Below are 17,143 nucleotides of genomic sequence, written 5' to 3' on the forward strand. Positions count from 1 at the left end.
AGTTACTAACCTCATTTCCTACCTTAACCGCAGTGTTATTCTCGTACACGGCATTAATCACTTTAATGTATTTGTACGGTATACCATACAAGGATAAAACCTTTGCTAAAAATTTTCGATGAGCTGACCCAAACGCTTACTGATAATACATAAAACTGAGGACTAAAGGTGTTTGATTACTCAGGCACTTCTCAATTACTAATCTAAGAGAGAAAATTTGATCAATACATCCTCTACCCTTCCTAGAACTGCACTGTTCTTCTCTTAAAACTTTGTTTAAAGCATCTCCAAGTCTAAAAAGTATCATCATACTAAATAATCTTCTACCTTCAGAATCCATGCAAATGCCTCTATAACTATCACGCTTACTCTTGTCACCTTTCTTATACAGGAGTTTAGTTAGGGTTTTCCTAAAATCGGTAGGTACTTCCCTTTTTTCAAAAATCATAGTCATACTTATCAGTAACTTATTTCTGAAATCATAACCACCACATTTAAGAAACTCATTTACCGCACTATCAGCACCTGTGGCCCTATTATTTTTTAATCATTTTAGTACTGTTACTAATTCTACCTTACAAAATATATCTTCCTTCACATCCAAGGTGTCACAAACATTTTCATTCTCCTCTATATTTTTTGGGAACTCCATCACGGTTTAGTACATTTTCCAAATGTTCTGCCCATCTCTCTTTGACTCTTTCCTCATCACTAATTGTGGCCTTGTTCCTATCTTTAACTGGGACATGTCCAGATAGACTACTCCTTCTCAATTTGTTAACAGGCCAGAACAATATTTTACTGTTATGCCGTCTATCTTTATCTTCCAGATCTTCCGTGTATCCAGGGCCTTCACTTCACACCCCCTTAGTTCATATTTTAATGCTTGCTCCAATTTCTTCACATTACTCTTGTTTTCATATAATCCATTACTCAGATAATTCTTGTACAAGCCCCTCCTCCTCTATTAAATATAAAGCATTTTCACTGATATTCCTAGCTGCTTTTCTAACTTTCTTCCCTAAGACACCATCAGCGAGCTCACAAACTCTTTTCCTAAAAGCATTCCATCCATCTTCTACATTGTCAAATTTTAAGTTCTCCAGTGAAGTATTCAACTGTTTCTGGAAATCTATTCTCACATTTTCACCCCAAAGTCTACCAATGTCATAGCTTCCCGGAAGGTAGTTATCTTTCCTAAATTTCAGCTTTAAATTAACCCTAGACACTACTGTATGGTGATCTTCAATGACAGCACTCCCTAGCATCTTGTATTGATCCTGCCAGTCTTCGGTTTACAATAAAATAATAAGGTTGGCTGTCTTACCATCCTGTGAATACCATGTTAACTTATGGGCTATTTTATGACAAAATACTGTATTAATTATAACTAGGTTGTTATACCTGCAAAATTGCAGCAGCCTGTTGCCATTGTTGTTTTCTTTTCCTACACCAAATTTACCTAGACTAGGATACCATCTATCCATATTTCTAGGTGGGACCCTATCTATTTGTTCCTGTAGCTGTAAGTAAAATTCTTCGGAGTCACCACTATCTCCGTCAGTCCGCTCTACAGTGGTATATAATACTATGACTAATAACCCTGCAGTTTTTAGTTATAAAATGAGCGACTAGCATTCTATTATTAATACCTTCTCAACCTAAACAAGACTTAGCAGCTTCCTTATTCATCATACATTCATAGGAACAAAAAAAAAAAAAAAAACAACAACAAACAAATCAATAAGACCCCATTTTTTCCTGGAAAGGAATAGCTTCATCTGATAGAATCTACACCAATGCGGTACACCAAGAAGGAATTATTCAGAGCTCTTGTTGCATAGGATACGAAAGCTAGAAGATAACTTTAGTAATTATCTAGTTTTGGCCATCTACAGGGGATCTGCAACCGATTATTAGAAATAGGCAACCAGAATTTTATGTTGGTGGATTGGGATCTTCAGGTCCCAAATTTTGGATCTTCACGAAGGGCTGAGGGGGTAAAGAAAAAGGATTCAAGTTGTAGAAACCCAATACTACACGGTGAATGTTTATGTGCAAATAATTCAGAGCTTCACCCAATTTATCATTTTGAGGTTAGTTTAGGGCTCCCACCTCTCGGTACCTTTGAAAAACTTATTGTTCTCTCTCAAAATTTCAAATTTTGAGATAAAAAATTCTCATAATTAGGAACCATTGTTTATTTATATTAGTTTAGGTAAATAAACTCCTGTGAGATAAATTTGCCAATTGTACCCCTTCTCACTAAATAAGAAACTAACATTTCTAAGATTGGTAATGTTGATTTTCTCGATGTTTGGTTATTTGATTCTTAACAAAAAAATACTAGGCGACATTGTCTATTTCTAATAGAACCCAAGTGTTTTGACGCCAGTTGACTGAAATTCCGAGAGGGGTGTTGAAGCCCAATGTGGTATAAATTACTGGATGGGTGCCAACCTTGCACCAAAGTTTCTATAAGAGCCATATTCGCCACCCAGTCTTGTTCTTCGGCCTTGCTTTCGTTTCCTGTCGTCGTGGAAAGGGGAACAAAGTGGTAAAAAAAAATTTCCTGACCGGCTTTCCTTATGTGACACCCATTTGTGTCACATCACATCAAAAATTCCATTGAAGCATCAGCTGAACTTGGTGTTTATCTATGTCCTTGTCCCTTGGCTGATACATATTAGTGGTGGTCAGACTGGCTTATTTCTCTTGAGTTTTCAAACACCAGTGCTTTCAGCAGAGGAAAGTGTGCTGACCTTGATATTTATTTTTAAGTGGGAAATATATCAAGACAAACATGTATGTTGGAATTTATTTAAGGGGGAGAGGCTATTCTGTCATTTTTCTTTGTTTTTCTCACGCTAAGCGGAAAGATACTAACGAAGAAACCGGTTCTACTTAGCTTCTATATACATAGGCGCTATAACATGCAAGTACCAAAGAAACATATTTTGAAATGAGAAACAAACCCGTTTCCAACCTCTATAAGCGAATCAAGTCTATGAGTAGTAAGCTGTATTAGTTGGCCATCTATATGGCTCTCTAATCTAACTCAATTCTCTGAATAGGTTCCAATTATCTCGCCCTTCGTCGGAAATCTAGAAATAATTACACAGATTTTGGATTTTTTTCCAATGAGAAACACATTCGAGAGCTCGTATTATATTTCGTGATTAGAAATATTCTTCTTCGTGTCATTTATTAATTCCTATCCATTTATCATGTGTCGAAAACCCCGCCTTTTGAGCGATGAGATAGGTTATTATTATACGATAGCTATCTGAAAATTTTTACTCGAAATTAAGCATGCTCGTTTGTTGGGGTTATTTATAGTTAATAACAATGAATGGTGGCCTTTTGCTGCTTCTTTTTGTATGTGCTTGGGCACTAAATGAATCAACTTAGATTCTAAAGCTGATTACGCATCTTTCGAATAAAAAAAAAAGAAGTAAATGATAAATAAAGAAAAATATTACAATCACTGAAACAAAGCCAAAGGAAAAAATAAACTGCAAATAGTACTGTGACGCCTTAGAAAATAAATGCTTCGCACGTGAACAGCGTTGTTTTCAGGATTTGAAAGAATATGTTTTTTGTGCTTGGGTTTCCGTACGTATGGATTTGATGTTACTCACGTTTCTTCCTGTGTACACACAGAGAAGACAACGAAATTTCCCCTGAAAAAAGTGACATATGGTGGCTTAAAAACTTATCATATTTTATCTTTTAAACCTCTCTCTCTGGTGTAGGAAAGGAATATTAAATGACTCTTTCTTCACCCGTCAAGGAGTTGACTCCTGAGCTCCTATTCACGTGTACATGACGTTCAAATAATGTTTGTTTTTGTACCCTCTGAGGTTTTTTGGGGAATTTTTGTTGCCTCATTTGTCTTTCTTCGGAGACCACCTTCTCGAAATTCAAAATCCTAAGGATTTTAAAGACTTCCGTCTGACAATTTTTCCGCCTTTTCTTGCAGGAGTCTAACTTTGGGAATCATAAACTCATAATCTCTCTTTTACACTTTTTAGCATTTCTTGGCGCTCATGCACTCTTGTTGTGTCTCATAAAAGCAAATTACCAAAGAACAGCTTCTTTTGTGTTCACAACTGTCTAGAATTATGATATATTGTATTCTAAATTCGAAATAATTATTTCAGGGTTTCAATTTTGGTTGTTTTTCCTACAGGCCTTTCTTTTTAAATGGGAGTGAATATATCATTTTTAGTGTAACTTAATCATAGAGGCAACACTCTTGCGTTGTCTTTAAAAAAAAGCGGATGCCTGCCTTGTATTATTTCTTTCTTTCTTTTCTTCCAACCACTTTGTTTGGAAGGGATTCGTAAAAACTTTGGAGGGAGTTCACTGGATCGCAAATTGAAAGTTCAAAGACCGTTTTAAGAGACGAAAATGATTGGAGGTTAATAAGCCCCCCCCCCCCCCGCATTCCCCGTTTTACTTTCTGATTTTTTGGAACCCCGGCAAAAAAAAGAAACGGGAAATAAAATATTAGTTCCACTCACATCGGGGCCCGACATAGAGGCTAAAAGGGGCAATAATAATTTTTTCTTAACGGTTTGGATCTCAAAACAGTATTTCCCTGGGCCAAGGGGATCCTGATGCGTAAAAGTTTATTCAATTTGGGGGTATGAACATGGGGCCCAAAAAGGGCCAAGTTTTTTCCGACTGGCTGAAGTCTGTGGATTAACAGGACCCCAGCATACAAGAAAAAAGAGAAAAAAATATTATTCCCCCCGAAGGATGGGTGCAAGTATCGTTTCAAGACTTTAGAAGACTAACAATTAAACATATTTTCGATTCATATGAATCAAAATCTCCCTCCCTCTCCACCTGATGATTTGCAGGCCCTGTTGAAAAACACATTGCAAATTATTGCACGAAAGAATTGTTTTCTGTCTTTGATGTTTTGACAAATAAAAACAACACTTCCAAGATACATATCGTATTAAGAAATGTGCGAATGACACTCAAGTTGTTTAGACGGTTGGTGGGGGGGGGGAGGCAGTCCTTCTATTAGTTTTGGTATCTCCGAGTTGTGAGCCTTTTCAAATAGGTCATAAGAATTTCAATATTCTTGGGCCCGGCCGAATGTCGGGATTTTCTATACTGGCCCTGTCATAAAAGTTTGATGTGTCACTATCGTTTTATCGGTAACCCTGGTTAGCTCAACTAGCCAGGTGAACCATATATTGAATCATATATCTGGCAAGGCCGTGCCCAGGATTTTTTTTTTTTTTTGGGGGGGGGGGTTACTCAAAGAATTTTTTTCGGGGGTGGTTTTACACAAAAAGCTCAAAAACGCACAAGAAATTTGTTTATATCCATTTTTGTTACGTTTTTACGTGTCAGAAAAACATTTCGAGGGGGGTACAAACCCCCCTAACCCCTCCCCCTTGGTACGGCCTTGATATCTGGTTAACTCAGATATTCAATATGGCTATGAAAATAGGCCAACAGGCAGAAGTGATTAATTAGTTTTAGCAGGTTTCTTTTTCATAGTTTAGATCGTCCATTTGAAATTTCTAGTTAAACCATGAAAGCATTATTAGGTCTGTGACAAGTTCTGATTCAGGTCTCACTAAAAAAAAGTGCTTAAAAAGATTATAAAAACTCCAAGATAATCTGATAGCCTCTCTTTGATGGTAGTGCCTGATATGGAGACCTCAGATGTAGTTATCATTTTACGCTTCTTGAAACTAAAATCAAGTGAACAGCCTTACTCAGAATTGTATAACATAATTTTGTGTTAACACAACAAAATTACTGCAAAAAGTAATATTCGTGCGTTGCATCAATAAACAATTGTCGCTATGATAACATCGATTGGATTGTCTCTTCTATTGCCATTTTTTATTGCTTGAGAAAAAAGAAATTAAAACATGGCTATTGCTCCTATATAGAAAAAAAAAATTGCCTAGTTGCCCTAAGAAATTTATCAATCCGAAAAATTGCTTGATAGAAAACTAAAATTCCTGAAAGGGTGCTTCTGTATTATACCAAACACACTCGAGAAGTGAAGTCAGGGCCACCCAGAACGCATCTTATTAAATGCCTAAAACAATCTAATTTAACCAAAATACCAACTCTGTACATTAAATATTGAATTAAAATATACCTACATCGTAGTTTTTCAACTGAGCGTAAGCTAATTGTCTCTAAATTCAGACAGATAAAACCGGTTTTCGCACATCTAAGAGAGCTAATTTGAGTGTGCTTGGTATAATACAAAGTGTCCCTGAAAGCAGTGTCGTTACTGGCCAAAATGTTTGGGGGGGGGGGAGCAAGAGATTTTACCGACTGGCTGGCCATTTTACCGACTGTTTTTTGTCAATATAATTGGCATAATGTCCGTTTCGAATACAATACGTAAAATCACTGCATGAGTCGGTAAAACCGCTGCATTTACCAACCGATTCCAATTCTTGTTTTTACCGAGTGACCAAACACATAGGGGGGGGGGGGCGTCCCACCTCCCCCATACGTGACGGCCCTGCCTGAAAGTCGGCGACTAAATGACCGTAGTAAGCAAAAATTGTCCCTGTATGAACATTTGTCTAAACCCAGAGTAAATATGCCTGCGTATGGTTAGTAAAATATTAAAAAAAATTGCAGAGTGAAACAAGCGAAACAGGTCACGATGAGCTCGTAATAAGGAACGCTACGCTAGAGGATGCTGGGTGGTATACTTGCATTGCTGGCAACACGTTGGGTTCTTCTACAAAGGCAGCATATCTTAACGTTATTGAAGGTAAGAGTAATTTTAAATTACGACCTTTAGCTTTTTTTGACGTTTTCTTTTATTACGAAGGGTACAAAAATATAGAATAATTTGGGAAATGAAATGAAGAAGATAGAAAATTTTAGTGATTTTAAAGGAAAATTGAAAGAAAAATTATTAATTAAGTCAGTAAATTCGATTTAAATAAAGTTGTAATTGTTTGTTGGTTGCTGAGTATGGCCCCATGGTATGGACATGGTAGCCTATGTAGGCCTAGTTGCTGCTCCGTAGTATTATTATTATTATTTTGTGTATTTTATATATTTTTCTTTCTTTTAATCTTATTAAAGTGAATTTAAATGATGTTATGTGTAATTTTTTTTTTTACCTGATTCACCCCACGTCAACCAATTGGTTTTTGGTGAATCAAATTGATTTTTGTATGTAAATTGTTGTTAGGAAATCTTTTTATATAATTTGCTGCTCAATTTTCATGTCTTCTATTTCTCTGCCCTCCACCCCATGCAGCTGATATCGACGCAGTTTTGTTCTATGTGGTTTTAAAGTTTAGTGCTGATTGGCGAGCAGTCTTTTTTGTGTTTTAACATACTAGTGTTTCAGTAAGCGCATTGTGTATCTACTTTATCTAGTGATAGCTGTTTTACTCTGATACTTCTATACTCTTTAAAGGAAATTGGCTTTGGGATTGTTCTCTCATAAGAGGGTGACAGTAAATGGACTTCTAGTTTTTCTAAAAAATCAGGAATGAGGAATATACTCAAAAACCCTTTAAGGTGAACCATAATTCAAAAAAAAAAAAAATCTGAAAATAGACCCATGTCTCTTTTTCTAATGTTCACAGATAGTCCTACGTTACCCCGTGATGTAACTGTTTAATGGGATAGAAGGTGCTTGTATATTGTGGCAGTTCTTAATGGCACAAGTCTTGAAGGATTTGAAAAAGTCGTAATATTCCATCGAATTTTTTATTTCTCTAACGGAAAGTTCTTTTGAGACACTGAAATAGACCATAAAATTAACAACCCATAAAAAAGGAGCGCAAAAATTTGTTACGAAATAAACTATATAATGAAAAACAAGACAAAAAAAAGGAAAGGAAATAATGCAAAACTAGTGAAACATTCGATATAAAAGAAGAAGAAAATGAAGGTTTGTTCAACGTAAATCGACGTAGCCCATGTTTTTCTTTATTTTAATAATTATTTATCAAAAAGGACGCTGAATGATATGATTTTTGCTCTGCTTCTATTTATGTGACTTAAATCCCCTCTAAAGAGCAATTTTTCCCCTCAAACTGTTAACTTAATTACTGTTTTTTTACGCCCTTTTCTTCATTCTCTTCTTTTAATATTTTCTTACATTTCTATGGTAATTTAAAATATAAAAAAAAACAAATGAAAAAAGATCATATTTATAGTAAGGGAGAGTGGTCCACACTGGATGTAGCTACCACTGTAGTGGTAGTCTTAACTACCATTGAATATAACATGGTGGATCCCCGGATCCACTTTTTGATGTGAGTTAATTTCCATTTCCTTTTTCCTACCAAATCTCAGGTTATAGGTCTCTTAAAGACCTTTTGGAGATGGTAGGATAGCTGTTGATAAAGTAATTTCACAAAAGTGGTCCTCCAGTTACAATTTTTGCAACAACGGCTATAAGCGGAAATTTCTTACCGCCTTATTATGTCTTTCCCAGAAAGAAGTATCAGCTTTATGTTCAAGTGGGAGATCCAATAAATTGGTTCCTGGAGCAGAATTGTTGTGTGATTACTTTCAGTATTTTGTAATGCATTCATGAGCTTCTCCTGAACAAAAAAGCTGCTGATCCTGGATGCTCACTGGGTATATATTTCCCAAAATCCTGTGAACATTTTCAAGGATATTGCAAAAAATTATCCTTCTCACCATCCCCCTCATACTAGCCAAATTCTACAACCCCTAGAAGTCACCGTTTTTTCACTTTTTCAAAGCCCACGAAAGCCCGCTGAAGAACGTAGGAAAAGCAGTTACCATCTAGGATATCCTACAGAAGAGGGTTCTTGTTGCTGAGGTGGACTTTATTGAAGTGGTGTATGATGGGGTTATGTCTCAGATGTTGTCCGGGTGAAGTTTTTACTTTTTCAAAGTCCAAAAAATCCCGCTGAAGAACGAAGGAAAATCAGTTACCATCTAGGATATCCTACAGAAGAGGGTTCTTGTTGCAGAGGTGGATTTTATTGAAGTGGTGTATGATTGGGTTATGTCTCAGATGTTGTCCGGGTGAAGTTTTTTACTTTTTCAAAGTCCAAAAAATCCCGCTGAAGAACGTAGGAAAAGCAGTTACCATCTAGGATATCCTACAGAAGAGGGTTCTTGTTGCTGAGGTGGATTTTATTGAAGTGGTGTATGATTGGGTTATGTCTCAGATGTTGTCCGGGTGAAGTTTTTCACTTTTTCAAAGTAAAAAAAAAATCCCGCTGAAGAACGTAGGAAAAGCAGTTACCATCTAGGATATCCTACAGAAGAGGGTTCTTGTTGCTGAGGTGGAATTTATTGAAGTGGTGTATGATTGGGTTATGTCTCAGATGTTGTCCGGGTGAAGAACCTCACTCAGTCAAGCATCGCAGGCAATAGGGAATGGTAAGTGCAGGAATGCCCAGATATCTATTCCCATGAGGACACTTTGAGAAAGATCTCCCACCCAGTCCCTGCAGAAGAAGGGACAGGGTTTAGAATATCTCTTTCGTCATTTTTAAAAACAGGTAGTATTGCCAGAGTCTTTTTAAGTTTTAGTTTTATACTTTGTACTTTAGTTTTTGCTGCCCTACAATAGATCTAACAAATTACATTTGCCCCTGCCTTTAAGTGGCCAAATATGGCTTGCCACTGACCACTCCTGGTCTTTTCTGGGCTAGGTGATACGTAGTAGCCCATAAGAATCTTTTACTAGTTAACGCGATGATTGAAATTTCTCCATAATCTCCTAAAAGAATCAATTTAAATTTCTTTTTTAGAATGGCCTGAAGTGGGACCAGTTGTACAAGGCCACAGCAGTATGGTCATTGGTTCTATAATTGCTATCGCCGTGTTGGTCGTATTCATTTTATTTACGGTCTTCGCTTGCTTCGTGTGTTCGAATAAAAGGAGGTAAGAGTAATATTCAGCCTTTTGGCTTTCAGGGATCAGCAAGGGCAAGAACTACTCAGATTTGTCAGGTATTCACAAGGTCTTCAAGTGTTGTCCTTTAGTTCAAATATGGATACTATAAAATCAAGGCACTTCTGAGTAGTGGATCTTGTCCGAATCCGATTAAGAGAAATTTCAAGGATGCTCGGGTGTTCTTGATATTATTTATTGTTGAATATGATATCACTTTTTTTCGATAGGATATCGCTACTTTAGTTAAAATTTAAGTAATAAATAATTGTAAACTTGAGTTGGAGCTGCCACGGAAGAAAGTGTAAGATGTATTAAGTTTCTGTTTCTGGCTCAATTTGAGCACCGCTCTTTCTTGTTTTTTTTAACACATTAATTCATTTTCTCTTCAAATATAATTAGAGTAATTAGTGCTATATATGAGAATACTATTGTTGCGGTTAAGGAAAGGAAGTGAAGTCAGGGAGGCACACTTGTGCCTCTTTAAAGAGGCACACCCACCACAACCCACCACAATGTTAAGTGATTTCCGATCTTAGCGGTCGCAGAGAGACGGCAGTGATCGCATTTTGTAGCCTAAGCTCAAACTAAGAAACATGCAAAATTTCACCCCCCTCCGACTTTATCTTCATGGGGGAAAGTGGGCCAGAAGTTTCAACCCTCCCACCACAGCCCCCTTTAACGTTGTCCGATCGGGCTGAAATTTGGAGGATAACCTTTCCTAGGGCTTTGGAGCTTATCCTCTAAATTTTAGCTCAATCCGATCACTCCTTCCCTGTTTTCCAAAAACCAAATATACCCACTTAATGTTCATCAAATTTTTTTTTTTTTTTTTGTTAGCCACGCCTACAGGCCACAGTTGGCAAAAAAACGTGCAGAAATTATTTGAAAAAAACTACGTTTTCTAAAGAGTTAAAGAGGCTGAGTCATAAGTTCGAACCTTAAAACGTACAGGGATTAGGAGGTACAGCTGCGGGGGGGGCCCCCCCCAACACCCCCGCTTTTGCAGTCTCTTTTGTTCAGGTTTTTATTTTGGGGGTCTTCCGCCCACCTCAACCCCCGCTTTTTCCCTTGCAAAGAAATGCTTTGCAACACGAACGAAGTCTGCTTGAATTTTTTACCGTAAGAACATACTATTGCATCTCTTTGTTTAGAAACAGTTCTGAGCCTGTTTGCTGGATTTTTTACTGGAGATTTTTCCCTAACCGATAACAAGCTATAATGTGATGAACTTGGTACGACCAACTGATTGCAGGCTACAGGACTTAAAAAAACCTTAACAAAAGAGGCTGCAAAAGCGGGGGGTTTGGGGGCGGCAGCCCCCAACTGCACCTCCTAATCCCTGTACGTTTTAAGGTTCGAACTTGTGACTCAGCCTCTTTAAACTCTTTAGAAAACGTAGTTTTTTTCAATTAATTAGTAGTAGAATCAGCGTGGAATCAGGAGTTTAGCAGGGCTGTGTTCTATACCCGTTTATAGGGATTTTCTCGATGTACTTGTCCCAAAGAGCACAGCAAAGGCTATATGAGAACATAGTATCGAATGGAAAGGCATAAGTCTCCTAAAGCTAAATTATACTGATTATTCAAGTTTCATGGATGAAAATGTTGGCGAAATGAATGAATTTTTTAGATTTTGTCAGTCGAGGATGCAAAAATAGATTTGAAAAAAAAATGTTAAGAAGACTAAGTTGCTTGGACTAGTCATAAAATTAAGACGAAGAGGTGATTTTAGGTAGCAAGAAAATCGATCAATTAGTAACTTTACCTACCTGGGTAGCATTATTAGTAAAAATAGTGGATGCGGTGAAGATGTTAAAAGAGGAATAGCGTAGCCACGGGGTATTTTCTGTCAGTTGAAACAAGTTTGGAAGAATAAGAAGATAAGTCTTCAAACTAACGTTAGAATATTGGAAGCCACGGTGATGACAGTGGTCAAGTATAGCTCTGGAACTTTTGGCGCTTAGAACGGTTGAGGAAGACATATTTGTCTTCTAGGGGTATTGTCTAAGGAGAGTTTTAGGTACTCGTTGGAATAACATCGAACAACAAGCCGCACGAATAATATGGTTCGTTTCCACATTTTCAAAATAGGTTTTTTGTATGATTAAAGTAAATTTAATCAAGTAAATATAAAATAAAATAGAAGAGTATATAATAAAAATATTATAAAAAAATATAAATATAATCTTATAGCATCCATTTTAACATTTTAAATTTTCCAATTTTTTACGTTCTGTACAAATATATCAAACAACAAGCTGGGCGAAAAATATGAATCGGTCTTAAATTTTTGCTCTATAAGTAATAAAAGTTAAGCTGCTACAAATGAAGGATGATACATTGCTAAAAAAGTGTTTTGTGACCATTTCCACGAGACCACACAAAAAGCAGCTCGTCTCCGAAAGGGCTTGGGAGAGGTCACAAGAAAAGATTGAAAAAAATTGGAAGTTCATGGGAGGAAGTAAAGGACACCCTAGACGGTCAATCATTTTGATCAAAAGCTTCCGTCAATCAACTGATTAAAGCATCATTGACCATCTAGGAACCGATTGATTCATTCAAACTTTCTATCAATCACCGTTAACGCTTGACTCAAGCGTCAAACAGGTTTCTAGATGGTCATTCATGCTTTAATCAGTTGATTGAGGGAAGCTTTTTATCAAAATGATGGACTGTCTAGTGTGTCCTAAAAGAGTGATGCTTATGAACAGATTGAAGAGGAGGAGTGCGCACAGCTATTTCAGCACCAGACGGCTTGGTACTGCGATGAGCCGCTTGTAGTATTAGTAGCAATATGCTTAATAACAGTTTTTGATGTAGTAATAAATGAGGCTAAGGCCCTTCCTAGAAAATCTGTTGCTACCCATCCCACCCTAGAAAAATCTCTAACTTTCCTCGTTACAATGCAAAAAAAAATTACTTGTTCTTTACCTAATTTGAAAGCCAATAGATTTAAAAGCCATGTTGGTTTTCCATAAAATACCGACAGTTTTTTATGTAGTACCCGGGTAATACAAACACATCTCTTGTTTTTGAACATGGGTGGTCTTTTAAATATGAGAAGCTCAATCGTGATTACGGGGAAATGATGAACTGTACTTGCAATATTTAAACTCAATATATTTTGAGTAATTTATTCAGATTTAGTAAAGTTCAATATATCATCAATAAAATGGTTGAAATAGCTGCTTTGCACTCATCGTTTGGACAATCCTAATGCTTTGTTGATTTAAAGTGCTGGTACCTAGAATAGGCGTTCTAGCCATTGGAATAAACTCCATTGAAATATTATAAATGAAAACAGCAGCTAACAAATAGCTTCAAGGATTTTTAAATTATCTCATGGTATTTTGTACTGTTATTCTTTTCACTGTGCACCCCATCTTTAAAGCACCCCACGGGGCCATAGGGTGCTCTTAATGAAACTAGGAATTTCTTTTTTGCGAATGAGTGTCTTGAAAGTAGTTTAAAAACTTCACTTAATTACATTTTTCCAACCTGCATGGAAGCTTTAACCAAAACTATACAGCGAAATTGAGTAGAGGCGATGTGGATATACAGGGTAGTGAAATGTGTGCCGCCTATTTTTTTTATTTGTTGGTGAATTCAACTCGGCTTCACTGGGGGATAAAAAGGGCTGTGTAAAAACCGAGTCTCCTTTTGGCTGTATCATGCCATGGCTGCCTAGTATTTCAGCTCCTCGTTATTTCTTCTTGTACATCCCTTTACTGCGTAAAAAATCTAGAATATTCAAAATATTGCACCGTATTTCCTTTTCTTTTTTAAACAGAGGCTGTTTTAGGGTGACAGAGTGGGCAATTGCCCCGGGCACAGAAATTTAAGGGGCACAAAATTTTAAATTAATGATCTAAATTAACGGTTATAATTATTTTGTAATTTTCAGGTTTTATTTCTATTTAAATAAAATAGAGGGCGAATTTAATAAATGAAAAATAAGAAATAAATTATTAATTAATAAAATAAAAATATATCGACCAAAAAAATAGTTAAATAATCATAATCAAAGAATTAAATATAAGAATTAAAATGATTTTAATGCTAATCAAGATTTCGCCCCGGTTGTAAGAGAGGCTAGAACCGCCACTGTTTTTAAAATGATTTCTCAGAACAAAATATTTCGCTGAGCAGTATAAGTCTACTTACAAATAAAAAAGAGCTCTTACGTAGAAAGGGAGCTTGTACAATCAATTAATGTTTTTTCCAGCGAAACTGAAGAGTCTAAGGACCTTATAGTATCTTAAATGGCAGACGTTTAGTAAAGAATAAATTTCTTTTTCTTAGTAACATAATGCGGAACTTCTCAAAGAATATATATATATATATATATATATATATATATATATATATATATATATATATATATATATATATATATATATATATATATATATATATATATATATATATATATATATATATATATATATATATATATATATTGTACGGATTATCACTGTCACGAGTGTAAATAAGATGTATTCAAGACCTCCAGGTAAAAAGTCTTCAAGGCCTTCATGAAGTTAATGAAAGTATAGGTCTTCGCTAAAGGGTTTTTAAAATACCAAAGATATCAAAATCCAAAATACTATTTGCCCTCCATATCCTTATCCAAATCCTTAGATTTATTCATACATGAAACCCAAAATTTACTAAGGTTTTTCTTTTTGTTGTTTTAAAGTTTTTAGTCTTCTCCAATTTTATTCTAAATCATGCTTTAGGACAGTACCACATTTTCGTCGGTGTTGCCACGTTCAACCGTAAAAAAAAACAATAATGAAAAATTAATCGGTTAAATTTGACAACAATTTTCGTCCGTAAAAACTCAAACATTAACATTGCGTTGACTCCCAAAGACACTACATATTAATGAAAGCGACACCTTTTTAAAGCTGTTTAGTGCCACATGTCTTTAGCTTGTTTGTTGCACATTTTACGCCAGATTTTTCTTTATTTGACGTCCATAGCTACCAAAACTGTATGACTGGATATAGAGGGCTTTTTCGTCGATTCTTTTTTTTTAAGTTTAAAATGTTTATGGTTGTGTAAATTTCCACTTAACCAATCAAACCGCCCTTTTTCATTTTTACTATCCTTGGTTACTTTAAAGATTTGTGTCTGACTTGTAGACCAACTTCGCATTTGTGATTGTTAAGTGAGGATATTCTCAGATTAGACGCTAAAAGACTTGTATGCAAATTGTGGAATATGCAATAGTTACCACACTTAATAAATAACAAATAATTTTCTGGTAACCAGGCGAGTACCCAAGTATTTTTTTTTTCGAGGGTAGAGAAAAAAAATGGAAGGACAATAATTTTTTTTTGACAATTTGAATAAAAAGTGCAAAAAAATTCAAGAAAATTTAGGACTTCAGGGAGGCGGGGTGGTCCCTGAGGCCCCCTTCCCACGTGTGTCCGTGCTATAATGACTCTTTAAAAAGAAAAAAGATTAAAGTTCATGCTCATAAACACACTTTTTTTAGAAGGCCCTTTTAGATAGGACTCTAGCATATTCTTTCTCTAGAAGTTTAAACCAAACATGCCTACGTATTTATAAGTCGAACCTTCTGCTCACATAAAAAAAAAGTTTCGTATCAGAACTTGTTCTGTGGGTGCTGATTTGCTTCTTAAATTATAAAGTTTTCTGGGATTGTGATAAATTCTTGAGCTAAGTGCACATTTTTTTTGATTTTTACCCGACTCCCTCGAAAAAGTGCTTTGACCCTCCGCGCGTTGGACCTATTTTGTACATAGAATTAGGGAGGATTGAGAATTTTCTTATGGGTTTAGTGCCTTCAAAAGTGTCTTCGGCCGCTCCATTCTCCCTGCCCCTCCCCATTTTTTAAACATATCCATTTAAACCAATATTGAAGAGAATTATTTCAAGACATAAAACGGGTTTTATTCTATTTACGCATGTATGCGAATCTTTTCTATTCCGTATTTATGATGAAACTTCATTATTTTTTTATCATATAATATAAGCACCCTCTCGTAAATAGTATAATGCTATTGTTTAAATAGTAGCTCTTTTTGCACTAATCCTTCAAACGTTCAGCCGCATTCAGTTGATTGTCTAAAATGATAGAAAAAAGTCAGGTGAGGGGTTTTTTTCTTGGCTCCCATAAAAATTGAAACTTGTGTTTTGGGAAGAAAATGAATTCAAAAGCGGGTATTTTCAGTAAAGAGAAAAAAGGAGAAGGTAGGTGTGCAGGTTATCTTGTTATTTCCACAATTTAATATTTACTACGTAGGAGAAGTGGGAATCAAAAATGATGAAGTAGCTTGCACAATTCATGATTTTCGTCTTGGCCAAAATTGATACAAGTGTATTCGTACTTTTTTCAAGCGGACTTTAAGTTATTTTAAACAGATGTTGTTTCAACGTTTTTGTCTATACATGAAATTTGGCATAAGAATTTTGGCAGAGAATTTTACTGGGGGGACCCAAGATTTAATGACGATGCACTTTTAACGAGAATTTTTTTAAAAATATTTTTGAAAGAATATAAGGAGCATTCAGCACATCGTCTGAATTTTTTAGTAAAATTTGGGAGATGGGAAGATACTTCCGTAGGGATTAATTTTTGGCAGAATTATTGAATTCTGAGGGGAGGGACATATTGCTCGAACAGGAAAAAAAGTGAATCATGCGTAAATAATCGATTGTTTTCGTTAAATAACGACATTACCTTGTGGAGGGGAGTGTCAAAGCTAGTTCTTTCATCGCATGTGTAATTGAGGTTGCTCACAACTTAGGATTTTATTTAAAGATTTTGCGCTTACTCCTAGTATTTCTTTTTTTCTACTAAATCAATTACCCGGTGGGTCTCAGGCAGGGTTGACTTTTTAGGAAATGGGGGATAGTGCTATGAATTAATTAAGATAATGGTATAAATTAATGAACCTATGTGGCATGGAACAGCCTCAAACAAGTAAATCAATTCAAAATCTCTTCTATTCTGAAGAAAAGTTTATCGTTTGGTGGAATTGAGATAGGCCTAAATTATATGATAGCCAGGGTCGTATCCATAATTTTTTTTTTTGGGGGGGGGGGGTACAAAAGGATTTTTTCGAGGTGGGTTTTACTCACACAAAAACTAAACAAACACATAAAAGATTTCTTTATATTCATTTATGTTACGTTTTTACGAGTCGGACACACGTTTCGGGGGGAGGGGGGTTTAAAGCCCTTAACTTCCCCCCCTGGATGCTGCCTTG

At 35.9% G+C, this 17,143-nt stretch overlaps 1 protein-coding gene across 1 annotated transcript in view; it reads left to right on the top strand.

Moving 5' to 3' along the window:
* LOC148953107 (fibroblast growth factor receptor 4-like) overlaps positions 1-17,143 on the top strand; it is a 140,973-nt gene that overhangs the window by 104,114 nt on the left and 19,716 nt on the right. Inside the window, 2 exon segments of the mRNA XM_089087869.1 lie at positions 6,637-6,772; positions 9,759-9,891. Coding sequence (XP_088943995.1) covers positions 6,637-6,772; positions 9,759-9,891 — 269 coding nt within the window.

This window comes from Artemia sp. Qi Xiang Cuo, chromosome 4 (genome assembly GCF_049724085.1).
Source record: "Artemia sp. Qi Xiang Cuo chromosome 4, ASM4972408v1, whole genome shotgun sequence".
Lineage (NCBI taxonomy): Eukaryota > Metazoa > Arthropoda > Branchiopoda > Anostraca > Artemiidae > Artemia > Artemia sp. Qi Xiang Cuo.